Here is a 14,915-nt window from a genome sequence, read left to right as displayed (position 1 = left end):
GAGTTATTTTCCAGATAGATTTTCCAGCCTCTTGTATCGTTTCTGCACAATTTTCATGTGATGTTGTGACATCTACATTTTAGTGCGCTGTCTTGGGTAAATGCATTGAGAAAATTCTGTTTTAGGAAATTCAAAGGGGTTTTGACTCAGTTTTCCATGCAATTGATCATGCAGTTTGTTTTTTAAATTGTATTAGTCATCCGCAGTGTTATTCAGGAGGCTGTATTATAACCTCTATTTGTACATTTCTGGTCAATTCTGTACAGTCTTGCAATGCATCGTGATAAAATCATATCGTGAGTCTGGAATATATATGGCATCGTGGGGTCTTTATATTAAGTGTAGTTCTGTACTCAGTGTCTTGGTCTTAGCGCGCTCCAGCTTCAGATTGAGTCTGAGCAGCGGACACTGTACTGCTTCATCTATCTCTCTCTCTCTCTGCTGCTTTAACCCCCAGGACAGTTGGATAACCTTATTCCTTGTCCAAATACATCCGCTTTCCTCTCTAGCATTCGTAGAATAATCACGACACAGCTTCCTACATGAGCCACTTTTGATCCCCTGTTACTTGCCACTAATGCCACTGCCACAATCCTGACAACGGGACTCCTGTCCTATGAAAATTAAATCAGCGTTCATTTGTTCTATTTTGGAGGGAGTGTGTTTAGATCGGGGAAAAAAAAAGCCTGTCATTTGCTGCTGCTTCTTCCTCCAGCGGCTCTGGCTGCTCACTGTTTGCTCTTTTTCGCTGGTATGGGCAGCCCTCAGCTGCTCGCTGGCCCGTGTTAGCAGCTTGTTATGACTGCCCTGTAAAGAGTTCTTATCTTTGTTGTTCTACCAGCTCTGCTCCAACACCGCTGACCTTCATTATCTGCGGATGCAGTCAAGCCCAGACGTCAGCGTAGCCCAGTTGGCAGCCCGCTCTGTTTACTTTTTCCACTTCCCACCTTCTATTCCTCTCTCGCTCTCACTCTCTCTCTCGCTCTCTCATGCTTTGGCACGGCCTCCGCTCCCTTTGCTGAGCTGACGTTTCAGTGGGAAGCGAAAATAGGGTATGTCACACTGTGCAACTCTCACTGGATGAGCCCCAGCTATAGGAGAGGATTATGGTAAAGACAGTCCGCTGCAATACACCGAAATGTCACAGAATCTCAAAACGTCCTAGGAGCAGCGTTCCCGACAAAAAGCTTCATCTTTTGTGTTTCTGTCTCTCTCTCGTTGCCTCTGCCACTGTTTTTTTGCTGTTTTGCCCTTGAGCAAAGCAGCTTAATTGGGCCCAAACTCATTCTCGGGGGTTGCTGCACTGCTGCTGACCCTCCTTAAACATGATTTATGTATTGTCTGGAGGGTCCAAAGTGTTGGCACAAACACAAAGCAGGAAATGAATCACTGCAACAGCTCACTCGCTAAAATTATCCGCACACAGAATTTCACCAGTGTTGTTTTATACTTTCTAGTGTTTTCGGAAGATTTTAAATCCGTCTCTTTCCCCTTCCTCTTTTTCTCCCAGGATGACAACTGGGGTGAGACCACCACGGCCGTCACAGGCACGTCAGAGCACAGCCTCTCGCAGGAGGACATCGTGCGGATCACCAAGGACTTGGAGGACAGCGTGGGGCTGGACTGCCGGCGTTACTTCACGCTGACGTTGGCCGTGGTCCTGGGCCTGCTGGTGTTCCTCACCCCCCTGGCCTTCCTGGTGCTGCCCCATCTGCTGTGGCCCGAGAAGCTGCAGAGCTGCGGCACGGCCTGCGAGGGCCTCTTCATCTCCGTGGCCTTCAAGCTACTCATCCTGCTGCTGGCCGTCTGGGCGCTGTTCTTCCGGCCGCCGCGCGCCGGCCTGCCGCGGGTCTTCGTGTTCCGGGCGCTGCTCGCCGTGCTGGTGCTGCTCTTTGTGGTCTCCTATTGGCTGTTTTATGGCGTGAGGATACTCGACTCACAGGTGAGAGGAGAAGGGGATTTTATTATTTTATGATTTTTTTTATTTTTTTGGATTAACTTGTTTTTGACATTTAGTCTGAATAGTGTCTTCAAATGCATTTGACCAGCAGCCAGAAAACCAGAGTATTTATTTTCAATATAAAAGGAGAAAAATAAGCAGATCTTAGAAACCCGGTGATCTCAGTGAAGTGTTTTGGATTTTTACTTGGAAAATGACCAGTTAATTGATGACCAAAATTATAATTCATTAATTTTTCTAATCATTTATTCAACTTCTTATTTCAGTGCTACTTCTGATTGTGTCTACTTACGCCTAATTGATATGAAATGACTATAAAAATGGATTTGCAGATTAAAGTTGGTCCGCGCACATAGGGAGATCCATGTATTTTAAATAAGACTGGTGAGGTCTGATAGCAGAGGCACATGCATTTTTAATGCACGTCAGAGCTCAACAAAGCTCAAATCATGCAGAGATATTCTGTTTCCCCACTGCTGTGTGTATACTTTATGAGTCATAGTTTTAATTCCCTGTTTTCTCATCATTACAAATGCCCTGGGAAAATAGCACACACACACACACACATGCACAAATGCATTATAAGTTGTCTAAAAACCTTTGGGTCACTTGAAATGTATCTAATTATTGGGGCATCCTGCATGTGTTGGTGCATTTGTGGCATTTATAAGTACATGTTCTGTATTCTGTGTGTTTATATCATAACCTCTGCAACCCGAGGTGTTTGTAGGTTATAATTTAGATACTTCCAGATGCCGCCACTGCATGGAGATGTGTGTTTCTTCTTCTACTTACGCTCTGTCCGCTCCTGACTCTCCAGGATGAGAACTACCAGGGCATCGTGCAGTACGCCGTGTCCCTGGTGGACGCTCTGCTCTTCATCCACTACCTGGCCATCGTCCTGCTGGAGCTCCGGCAGCTCCAGCCGTGCTTCTCCGTGTGCGTCACGCGCTCCACAGATGGAGAGACGAGGCAGTACAACCTGGGACAGCTCAGGTGAGCGACAGCTGCAGGGGAAAAAATGTAGTGTGCGTGTAATGATTTGGCCTAACAAGGAAGGGCACTGTCCCCGTGTGCTCTTGTGTTATCGTCAGCTGGAGAGAGGTGGAAACACATGAAATAACACACGAGATGGGTACACACACCTAGTTTACCACCTAAACTCAGAAAACTAAATCATCCGTCTACCAATTCGGTCCTCTCCGATGTGTTTTTGGCTGGCTTGTCATGAAGTCAAACCTTAATTTGTCGATTTTGCGTGTTAGGAGTCCCAAATGAGAAGTGCTATTTTTGAAGTTTGGACACAACTTTGTGGATTTTATGTTGGAATTTTTTGTTGATCACTTCCTTTGAATAACGGATAGCCATTATCCAAAAACTGCCACCAGAAATTAATTTAGGTGGTTACAGCAAATATACTAGCAATTAGTTTGTAGTTACTGTTAAGGAACATATAAAGGATGGTGCGATTATTCCAAATTTGCATTGTGGCAGTAATTTTTAAGTCAGTGGGCCACTATAAACTATTATCCCTGTGCTGTTTGAACATTAACAGGGGAGATACTATCGCTAATGCAGACTAATGAGTGATTTAATGCAATGTGTGCATGCTCAGCAGCTGCATATAGGTCAGCATTAAGCCAAGCCACAGTCAAAAAAAAAAAAAAAAATGTATTTACGCTTACTAATTCCAACATCCAGCTGGGGTACTAACCTGTTCAACTAGCTCAAAAACAGAGGAGTGGAAAACCCACTCACCACTTTGTCAACCACACCAAACGCATCTACAGTTGGCACCAGTTTGATCTATACTCTCCTTTCCTTTTTTTATTAATCTTAACAAATTATCACTAACTTGCTCGTTCGGCCTGTTAATAAAACTGTCAGTTTGGAGGTGGAGACAGCCAAATGTATAAGAAAGTGAATAAAGCCAAAGCTGCACTTGGGAACATTTTATGTAGAAATATACCTGTCTTGACATGCGTGTTTCTACATACTCTGCTGTTCGCACACTGCAAACGGTGAAAACTAACGGGAAGGGAAACCGCAAGGGATACTGGCAGCATCGCCAGCAAGTAAGTGATACCCGAGTGACCCGAGTGCATGTGGAGGTGGGAGAGGAGGAGAGGAGGGGGAGAGGGAGAGGGATATCGTATGATACTGTATTTACCATGTGAAGGACTTGGGGGGATAGAGGATGAGTGCGTGGGGGGATAAAAGAGAAAAGAGAAGGGAGGGGGAAGAGACGAGGTGTGGGCAAGAGGAGGGGAGAGAGAACGATAGAAACTGGGGCACCTCAAGCGAGAGACTAGAAGAAAGGAAACTGTTTATACACCAGGAGCCGGGGAAGAAGAAATTCATACAGCAGAGGCGGGATAAACTCGAGAAACAGAGGGACAGGGGCAGAGGAAAAAAAGTGAAAGGGCGCGTGTGTGAATGTTCAGCCGGAGAATGAATGAATGAATGAATGAATGAATGAAGGAGAGGTGCAGAGAGAAAGTGGATGATAGGGAATGGAAATCATGCCAGGAGAACAGCGGAGAGGGTGGGGAAGACTTCACAGGGAGAGAACTCCTCAGAAAAGAGCTGCAGACGGAGGGAGGAGTGCCGAGGAAAAACCCTGAGACGGAGGCAGGGAACAAGCTCCGGAAGAGAGCAAAAAAAAAAAAAAAAAGAAAAGAAAAGAGAAACAGACAGAGAAAGAATAGGTAATGGAGAAACATGGATTAATAGTTAATGGGACAATCCTGAAATGTATGTGGGAATGAGAGAGGAAAGGTGTGTGTGTGTGTGTGTGTGTGAGAGGCTATGAATAAGAGAGAACAGCTCAGACTCGACCAACCAGGTTTTTATGACCTTGCCGTCTTTTGACAGCACAGGAATTAAAACAGGAATATCCCATTTTTAGCCAAGACCGCTCTCCTGTTGCTCCCTAAAATCAACCTTGCAGCCCGCTGACTCCCACATTTTACGGATAATTATCTGTAAAACGTTAATTTTTTTATCTTTATGAGTCCAGAGTGTTTAAAATGCTGTCCTACATTTGAAGCTTTCAGCCTGTCTGTGTAGTCGCTGATGGATGAGGTTTGCAGAGTGGACTGTTTTGAACTAGACAAACCCTGCAATCACTGTATTTAGAAGATTGTCAGATTGTCAGCTGTTTAACCCAGTAGAGGCATGCGTTGGCAATAATCAAGGGTAGTTTGTGGATATAAATAAAGCCTCGTTGCCTGCTCGGAAAGTTCTCTCTATTTCGTTTTCCATCGACAAAGAGTGTTTTTCAGCTATTGATTCCATATTTTTGGGTGTATTTCTGCTTGAAACGGGCTGGTGTGGTGGTGTGGTGGCGTGTGGTGGGACCGTGACGCATGAAGGGGCCGTTTGAAAGTTCGGAAATGATTTTTGCACAAATTGCAGATTCTTTCAAAATAAATTAAATCCACCCAGCAGGATGCCGCCGCGGTGTCTTAGCGAAAGGAATCGGGGATTTTGAGGGTAAAGACCCTAACATGCGCCGTTATACTTCTGTATGCACTTTTATATGGTGGGAGGCGCTTGATCAAATAAAATTAAATATATACATTTGAGAAACTAAAAAGGCCTTGGTGTGTTGGCATTTGTTTGTTAAAGGCAGAGCTCTTTAAAGGGGGTGAAAAAGGGATTTTTCATTTTATTGTCACTTTAATGTAGGTTAAGCATTACATTTACTGAAACTTGAACTTTTAATGGGCTGTAAAGTGTATTGATTGTAATATTGATTTTCCAGCGGTAGGAACAGGTCAGAGTGCATGTGATTGTGTGAGTGTGTATGTGTGTGTGTGTGTGTGTGTGTGAGAGAGAGAGACGGAGAGACGGTCCAGTGCTGTTGCAGGCTGCCTTCGGGGTGTTGTCCTTTGTAAGCTCTGCTGTTCATCCCGGCTTGGCCAGCAGCACGCGCGGCGCTCTGTTGTCCGTCTGTGACTGTAAACAAACAGCTAATTAGTGCTCCCTGCAGGCTGGAGCACAGCATCTGGTCAGCCCCGATGCACACATGGACGCACACAAACACACGTGTACACGGGTAATTGGGCTGTATAAATGCATAGCGGCATATGCACGCACGGGCGCTAACGCACACACATGAACTATGCAGCGTACAGCAGGGCCCGCTCTGTCACACACGTAAGAGGGGGCTGTGTGTTTTCGGCCGCTCTCCCACGTCTCTCTCTCCTATTAACAGGCGACTGGTGCCGACATTCCTGTTTTTCTGGCAGCAGCCCTTTGCCTTATCATAAAGGGGACCCGGCCCGGGCCCTGAAGGCCTGCTTGTCTCGGTCTGCCTGGCCTTTGATGCCAATCTCAGGGCAAGAGGAAACCTTTTTTCTTTTTTCTTTTTTTTTTTTTAACCCTTGTCAGACCGGACAAGTAGACTTGAGCGCATTCCTTGCAGCAGCAGCCTGGGGGAACAGCTGCAGGGGGGAGGGAGCATTAAACACAGTCACAGCTGGGAGCTTCCCAGAATAGCACATTAATCCACTGATGGCTCCTGAGCAGCAGCACTGCATCAGTTAATGGTTAAATGCCTTGCTGAAGGGAACCTAGGCGCGGGCTGTTGTGCGGCTTCCAGAAAACTGACTGGGTTTCTGCTTCAGTGAAAGACTCCGGCTGCAAAGTTTGTTGCACTTGTCCTTTGTTTCCTCGACTGAACTGAGTTTGCATTCCTGACATCTATAGGGAGACTGCAATCTGTGCCACTGGGGCCGCAGGGTTTTTATTGGCCTGTCTCTCCTCGGCTTGCTCCGCTTAATAATTGATCAAAGTTGGGAAGCGCCTGGGACTCTGACACAGCACTTAAATGCTCGTCGCCACGAAAACAATGGCCCTGTCTGTGGCGCTCTGAGTGCTTAATGCAAGGCAGGCTTGTCCTGGTTCCCAGAGTTGGCCAAATGTGCTAATGTTGTTTGAGGTGTGTTATCATACCCCCTCGCCTCTTTGAGGAAAACAGACACTGTCTCTCCCCTTTCCAAAAAAAAAAAAAAAAAAAAGTAATCTCTATCCTGTGACAGGTTTGTTTTCATGCATGCTGTCGTATGAGCAAGGCACCTCTTTTGTTTCATCTGAAAATTGTTTGAAAAAAGGCAGAATGGGAGTCTCTAAATGACTGTGATTCGTGACACTAGTGCCTGTTTGTATGGTGCCACAGGAATATCAAGGTCTTTGCATTTCTATAGCATATCTACTCCACTTCCTTACAGGACCGCCCATGTGTAATTTGCTGTTTGGGCTCTACCCTTTGATATGAAAACAAAATCCTGAAAAATACCTGGAGAAATCACAGTCCTATCTCATCAAGGCCTGCAGACGTGCAATGTCCCTTTAGTCGACAGTAGAGGAATATGTAGTTGTTGTGATTTGTGTCTCCAAAGCAAAAGAGTCATGTGGTTTCTCTTTGAAAACACTTCAGAAAATACTACAGCATGAGCAGGGGCTCCCGCAGAATGCACGCGCCATTGGGCAATGTGCATGTGGAAGTATTACAAATTGAGAATGCGAAGGTTCAGTGAAGATTTTCTTTAAATCCCTGGGGTGGGGGGATTTCATGAGCACTGACATCAGGGAGAGGAGCAGTTTTTAGCCTCAATGTCTCTCCTACCTCTAGAAAAACCCGTTACTTAGGCCTGGCAGCATTTGGGATGGGGGTGCAGGCATTACCTTTGTCTTTAGTGCCCCGTCTCTGTTTTTCATCCTCTTCAGATGCGATTGAACTCTATGGATGTTTATTGACAAACGTCCCTTGTCCCACCCTTTCTCAACCTTTGTATTTTGTGTCCTATTGCTGGTTTGTCCTGCCTTGTGAGTGATTTTGTTATCCCTGCTAGTCTGCATCCTGGAGGGGATCATGGGTTTAGTCGTCTGTGTCTGTCTGTCTGTGTGTGTGTGTGTGTATCCGTCTGCAGCTGATCTCACATACACTTCTGATCAAAATCTTAAGACCAGTTGAGAAATTGCAAGAATTTCCATTTTGCACTGTTGGATCTTAAAAAAGGTTCTAAGTAGAGCTTCAAAATGCAAAAAGAAGAAATGGGAGTGAGACAAAAAAAAAAAAATTTGAGTAAGCAATTTATTGCAAACAACCATTAAACTGAAATAGGCTGTTCATCAGCTGATCAAAAGTTTAAGACCACGGCCTTTAAAAGCCCAAATCTTGGCAAAAATGTGGATTCAGTGTCATTTTCTGTTAGGTATCCACACGCCCTCCTGATGGCAAAGGCTTTTGCATTTTGCATTTTGTCTTTTTGCATTTTGAAGCTCTACTTAGAACCTTCTTAAGGTCCAACAGTGCAAAATGGAAATTCTTGCAATTTCTCAACTGGTCTTAAGATCTTTTGATCAGGAGTGTACTACTGGGCTTATCAGAATATTTTTGTGCACAGTTATGACTTTATGATCAAGGACCTCGTGTGGTTACTGTAATTCAAAAACATGAAAAACCTGTTGTATACCGCAGTTGAGTGCTAATCCCTTAGCTGAGATACACAGGCAGTAACTCTATATCTCTCCTTTACCCCCCTTTCTCTGGTGCTGCGACTCAGGCAAAAAAAAAAAAAACAACACCCCTTTTTCACCTACTGGGAGACGGCAAAAAAACAGAGGCACTGTCTGGTCAGAGTTAGCACTCAGCTGAGGTCTAAAACAGGTTTGTCAGAGGTTTTGAATCAACAAGAGGGCCTTGATCATTCGCTGCAGACAGATACACACACACACAGACAGATAACATTGGGATTTTCACTTTGAAATTAACATTTTACATCGCTGGTCTTTTGAAAATGTTGCTCGTCCAGATTTGCACACCAAGGTAACAGAACAAGCCCGGCGGAGATGTGCTCTCCTCTAGTTCTCTACTGAGGTAGGAAATTACACGAGCAGCGAGGTTCGGGTGACACTGTGACCACGTTCATACAGCCGGACAGAGCCTGTGCTGTGATTCTCCTCCGGGATAATAGGAAGCGCATGCTGCAGGGCCAGCATGTGGTGTTGTTCGTGTATATTGAGTTAGCTCGCTGCTCGGCCCGAGGAATGACACAGGCACTCACATTGAGCACGCACACACACTAACACACACACATGCATGTTTAATTCCAACACACCTAAATGAAATGAGCGCATGTTAAGCAGCAAACTCGTGTTGTGGGTCAGTCAACAGCTGTCAGCATCTGTCGTGCGGGTCATGGGAACCGGGCTCTTGTGGTGTCACAATAACACGACTGCAGTGGTTAATGAATCCCTGTTTGTGGGACCGTATTGAGCATTAATCTTGAAATGGAAATCATTGGTAGACACATATCGGCTGATTTTAAGGTCATCCGGCTTATTATAGAGCTGTTAAATCCGCACCACAGGCTTTGCTTCCAATTTCACAAAGTCCCATAAGTACAGAGGTAAAATATTGTTGAAAGAGCCGGTGATTTATGGTGTGTAGCATGTGAAAACACCCCCCTTGTGTAATATTCGTTTTTTTTTTTTTTTTGTGGCGCTGTGTTGCGAGGGACAAGACATGGCACGCTCCCTGATCCACGGTGTTCCAGCGTCAGGATCCGGGCCGCAGCAGCTGCAGCTCGGGAGCCTGCAGACGACGGCGCGACCGCCCGCGTCACTTGAAACATCCGTTCTCGCGTCTTGCGTTTCCATCCGCTCGTTTTTTTTTTGGCTTCATTCGCACTGCAGCGGAGAGTGTCCCAAGTCGCTCTGGTATTTTTCACCCTTTAAATGTGTTAAAATGTGGAGGGAGTCACAGTTTTCAGTGCCGTTTGGAGTCATACGGGTTTGAGGTGCAAAATAAGACCGGGAAATCTGATTGGCCGTGGGTTCATAGCCGCCTTTTCGTAGCCAAGGACCTTGATGACGTACTCGCACATTCCCTGGTTGCTTCGCTTTGTAAGACACGAATGGCATTGCAGCAATTTGTTGATGGTGTTTCTCACACTGTAAATCTCTTTCATCACTCTGTTTTTTCAATACGTCTGGCTTTTGTCCCTGTTCTGTTCCCCCCACCCCTCCCTTTTCGTTCCCCCCCCAGCCTTGTTCCTGGTGCGTTGAGTCTTTGAAATGAACACAATGCACTTCATCCTTTTTTTCTCCGCGGCTTCCCAGTAGCATAGGCGAGGATTGTAATTTACGGTATGTTTGCTTGTATTTCACTGATGTATTTTCCTTGTTCCTCGTTCTTTGTTCTGTGATTTGTATCGCTCGTGGTGTTTCGGCGATGAAGGAATCTCCCAAACCGGGATCAATAAAGTATTACTGCTGGATCTTTTAACACTCAGGTGCCGTCTTCTGTTTTTTCTCCCTCACTCCTTCTGTGCCGCCATCCATCCCTTATCGCTTCCATCCTTTCCCCCTCTCTTTCCGCTCATTGTTTCTCTTTTCTTTCACGCTTCCTCCTCTGAACATTCTGTCATTCACGTTTTGATATTGAGGCGGCACCTGGAGTTTTGTTCTCTTATTGACTTCCAGTCCCGTTGTTTCTTCTGTCAGAATGCACTTTCTCTCCATTTTTCTTCCTATTTCCCACGAGCTGTTTGCTATTTGAGGATGCTCCTCTTCCCCCTCTCTCTATCGCTGCTGCTCTCAAATCCCCTGTCACCTCCTTGCCACTATACAGCAGATGGTACTTACCAACCTCGAGAACTACTTCTAGGGTTTCTCAGTAGCAGCATTAAGTATTTGAAGAAAGCAGAAAAGCCCTTTCTGCGAATACTCTGCCCTGTTTCGCCCTCTCTTACCTTAAGTCTGCACTTTGGTATTCAGCAAAAGGCATGAGCCACCTTTTAGAATTACTACCGGGATCTCCTTGTATTTGAAGTAGAGTAAAAAAAGTTCTGGTGGTGAGTGTTTCTCTGTCTTATTTCCAGCTCTCAGCCCCTGCTTCTGTATTCAGCAGGCGGCACCAGCGGTCTCAGGCAGCTACAAGTGGGATTTTTCGGCATATTGTATTTGAGGAAAGTAAAACTCACGGTTGGCTAAAGCTTATCTCTCTTTCTTTCCTCCCCTGCTCCCCCTCTCTGCCTCTCCAGTATTCAGCGGGCAGCGCTGGCCATCGTGGAGAACTACTACCGTGACTTCCCGGTCCATAACCCGGCTCTGCTCACTGCCTCAAAGTCCCGCGCCGCCAAGCACCTGGCCGGCCTCAAAGTCTACAACGTGGATGGTGAGTTCCCAGCAGCCCCCGCTGAGGGTGAGTGGGACAGTCTTTGTGTCTTTGTTGGGGCGTGGAGTCTGATTCTTTAAAGGGACGGTAAACTCAGGTAAAAAAAAAAGTAGGAATAATGGGGCCAAAAATTGGATTTCAGGATGTTTTCTACATCCAGCGATGACAAATAAAAGCATTTTAATGGAAAATGACATACTTTAGTTTACCATCGCTTTAAAGTCCCCCTTAAATGACCTCACATGGCTTGTACTCAAAAAGTGACATCATCCTGCACTAGTGGGTGTAAATCAAAATTTCAAAACCTCCACTAATCTCAAACATCCTCTCTCATCCACCTATCCCTTGAAATGAAATTGTGTTTCTCTCCCAAACTGATATCCTTTTGGTTTGCCTCCATTTCTATGGGGTCTTTAAGTTACCAAGTCACTTACTATTAATAATCAGCATAACAGGACTGGGCAAAATCAAATATCACAGTTAAGTTTGACTGTCAGTGTGGAGATTACAGGTGTCACAAGATTCACTTCCATTTTTGTGTAGTTGAGTCTTTCCAGTCATGGAACAGAGCCTTGATCAATATCACTGCTCCCGACTGTGTTAATCTGCTGTTTCATGTCAAAATGCTGCTGTGACGATATCATAGGGATGAGGATTGGTGCTTTCATTGCGTATTTATACAGTAGCAATTTTGATAAACAATTATTAGTAATGTGAATATGATGACTAAGCAGGTAGAGCCAAATAAACAAACAGCTACAGCAGTCTAATAAGTTCAGAAAATTGCATTCCCTTACTAAAGACAACACTTATGCTGAATCAAAATCCCAGATAATATCTTCCCTCATATTACGATATTGATATAATATTGACATATTGCCCAGCTGTAGGATATGGCCTACATATGTCTTCATGTAACACACACAACACATTTTGTGCAGGTGGGAATGACATGCAAGGCACTAACAATGTTTAGATCAAACCTATCAAGCCATTCTACCCCCTGTTGACTTTCTTCTGTTTTTTTTTTTTTTTGTTTGTTTTGTCTTTACATCGCTCTAACTCCTTAAGATGTCTTTAGAGCTAAACTGAAAGCGTACCTTTTGGACAGTAAGTAATGAAAATGCACCCACTGATTGCTCGTGGTCACCCTATAAACCTTAACCTTTGGCCACTAACCCCTCAAGACGCTAAATTAAAGGCTTGTCTTTGGGCTGTAATTAGCGGCACTCTCTCACTACACTTGACACACTCACTCCCGACCGGTTCACACACTCATGAGCGCACTGCTGTTTGTGGATCGACTCCCCCTTTCCCACTTTTCTCCTCCTTTTCACTCTGTGTATGCGACAGGTGGATGAAAAATATTTCTCAAGTTTGAAGTCACCATAACCACAGCTGGCAGAATGTAACACTCACCGTTTATGAAGTTATTGCACTCCCTTAAGTGTACTCAAGCTTCACTTAAGTGCACTAACTTGACTCCCTCCTTTTTTTCACTCTCCCTCCGCTGCCATTTTTCTCTCTCTCTCTTCTCCCTCCCTTCTTCTGTCCCCTCCTCCCGCTACCGCTGCCTCCTCCGCTCTCAAGTGGAGCTGGAGACGGTTGTGGAGATGGCCGTTAAATCAATAGCTATTACGCCGCCGCTCCTGTCATTTCTCTCCCGTGCCTCATCCGCCTTCATTTTCATTCTGCAGCAGGTGCCGAGGGACCTCGCCGCCTCTCTCTGTCTCTTGCTCTTATCTTCCTGCTCTTGTTTTTCTCTCTTTCCGCCTCCCTCTCCCTTTCTGCAGCCACGCCGACATTCTGTCAGTAACAAGTCTGGGATAAACATTCATCTCTCCTTTATTAAAGAGCAGCGAAGCCCTAAGCACAAATCGGCCATAATGCTCAATTACGTTGTGTCCGATGGGTCCAGGTAGTTTTACGCTGCCTGTCGAGCTATTTGCTTCTCACTTTGTTTGCTCGGCTCCACGTCTTGGGAAATTGAAATGGACTACGGCAGGTGTTTTTTGAAAAGCTGTCCTCCTACGGTGACTGATGTCTCCTCGGGCGCTGCGCGGAGCGAGCACTGTCCTCTCTGCATACAGAAACCTCCTCCTCCTCGACGTGGCCACTCATCACACGGCTCTCAGCATAAACATTCCCCCCGAATAAATCCCCTCCAAGAGCCGAGGCGGGCTTTCATGCATTCACCAAAACTTTCTTTTGCTCTGTCCATGAATTATTCGGTCCATCTCTGATCCCTGGTCCGCATTAATAATTTACCAGCCCCTCTCTTTTCTTAACCTGCATTAACATCAGACAAGGTTCATCAGCAACCTCCCTATCCAATTCCACGCACCCAAATTGCAAACTTTTGAAGTTGTTGGAGATGCTTATTAAATTGGACGCCCCGCGTCACCCAAAGGCACTGAGGGGTAGAGTAATGGGAATATTTGAATATTAATGACCATATGTGGGTGAGCTGTGTGTTTTGATTTCGAGGATTTAGTTTTTTGCATGATCACAGCACTCAGCCAGAACAATTTAAAATTATGACTCGGTGTGTTTGGCTACTCATGTCAGCTCTAGGGCTTTTAATGTTGCTGCTGATGAAAGGAAATGGAACAAGGTTTATGTCTATGAATAATCTTCCCCACCACTCTAAAGGTAGTCCACTCCCTCACTTTGCACTCTATGTCTCATCACCAGAGTTTTCTATGACGCACTACCCTCTACTCGAAGGCTGTAGCCGGGACTTACCAGGTGCTAAGAGACATGAGGACTATAAAACTGTACAAAAATTTACTACAGTCTCCTCTTCTGTCCCGACAGGTCCGGGGAACAATGCAGCGGCGGGACTCGCCCACTCCCAGTCCAGAGCCATGATCGCAGCGGCCGCCCGCCGCAGGGACACCAGCCACAATGAGCTGTACTACGAAGAGGCCGAGCACGAGCGGCGTGTACGCAAACGCAAAGCGCGGTGAGAGCTCAGACAGTTCCAGCCATAGATGGAGAGATATTCCATAGTAGACATTATAAGGAGCCTAAAAGTGATTGAATTTTAAACTTGTGTGTATTTTTAAGCAAGAATATCTCAAAACACAAAGTTCTCTCAGTGTCTGAAGTGTATTTTAAAATTTTGGTCAAGGAAAAAAATAACATTTTATCTAGGTAATGGAAATTCAATTATAGGTGGTCATGGAAATATTAGAAAATTTTACATTTGTGTGGGAACTTGTCCAAAAAAACAATCAGCGCTTTGATCAAGAATATAAAAATGCAGGAAAATGCCCCCCAAAAAATCGTTTTGTGAACTAAATTGCCTATAGTTATGAATATGAGCTGGACATTTGTTGGATTGCTCCTCAACACTGAACTGTTAAATCATGCGCGATCTCTCCTCCCAGACTGGTGGTGGCGGTAGAGGAGGCGTTCACCCATATAAAGCGCATGCAGGAGGAGGAGCAGAAGAAGGCTCCGGGGGACGTGATGGACCCCCGCGAGGCAGCCCAGGCCATCTTCCCGTCCATGGCGCGCGCCCTGCAGAAGTACCTGCGGACCACCAAGCAGCAGCACTGCCACAGCATGGAGAGCATCCAGCAGCACCTCGCCTTCTGCATCACCAACAATATGACGCCCAAGGTCAGGCCCGCGCCTCGCCCCAGACTGTTTACACTCCCATTACAGCATGTCAGCATCAAGAAATCAGCACCACATTAATGCTGGCACATGGATATAATTACTATAAACAAATGAGATTAACGCTAAGAGCACTGGCAGCCT

General features: G+C 45.6%; 1 protein-coding gene across 3 annotated transcripts in view; it reads left to right on the top strand.

Moving 5' to 3' along the window:
* The window catches only part of LOC115369829 (vang-like protein 1), a 50,091-nt gene that overhangs the window by 34,331 nt on the left and 845 nt on the right, over positions 1 to 14,915 (top strand). For 2 of the 3 annotated variants that reach the window (XM_030066512.1, XM_030066521.1), the window contains exons 4-8: positions 1,511 to 1,942; positions 2,781 to 2,956; positions 11,014 to 11,174; positions 13,965 to 14,112; positions 14,540 to 14,774. In XM_030066512.1, the coding sequence (XP_029922372.1) occupies positions 1,511 to 1,942; positions 2,781 to 2,956; positions 11,014 to 11,174; positions 13,965 to 14,112; positions 14,540 to 14,774 (1,152 nt within the window). The remainder of the gene's footprint in view (positions 1 to 1,510; positions 1,943 to 2,780; positions 2,957 to 11,013; positions 11,175 to 13,964; positions 14,113 to 14,539; positions 14,775 to 14,915) is intronic. The other variant, XM_030066529.1, reaches the window with a different exon arrangement.

Source organism: Myripristis murdjan, chromosome 2 (assembly GCF_902150065.1).
Source record: "Myripristis murdjan chromosome 2, fMyrMur1.1, whole genome shotgun sequence".
In the NCBI taxonomy this organism is placed as follows: domain Eukaryota; kingdom Metazoa; phylum Chordata; class Actinopteri; order Holocentriformes; family Holocentridae; genus Myripristis; species Myripristis murdjan.
Note: the sequence above shows the minus strand (reverse complement) of the source record. Positions and strands in the feature narration are given on the sequence as shown.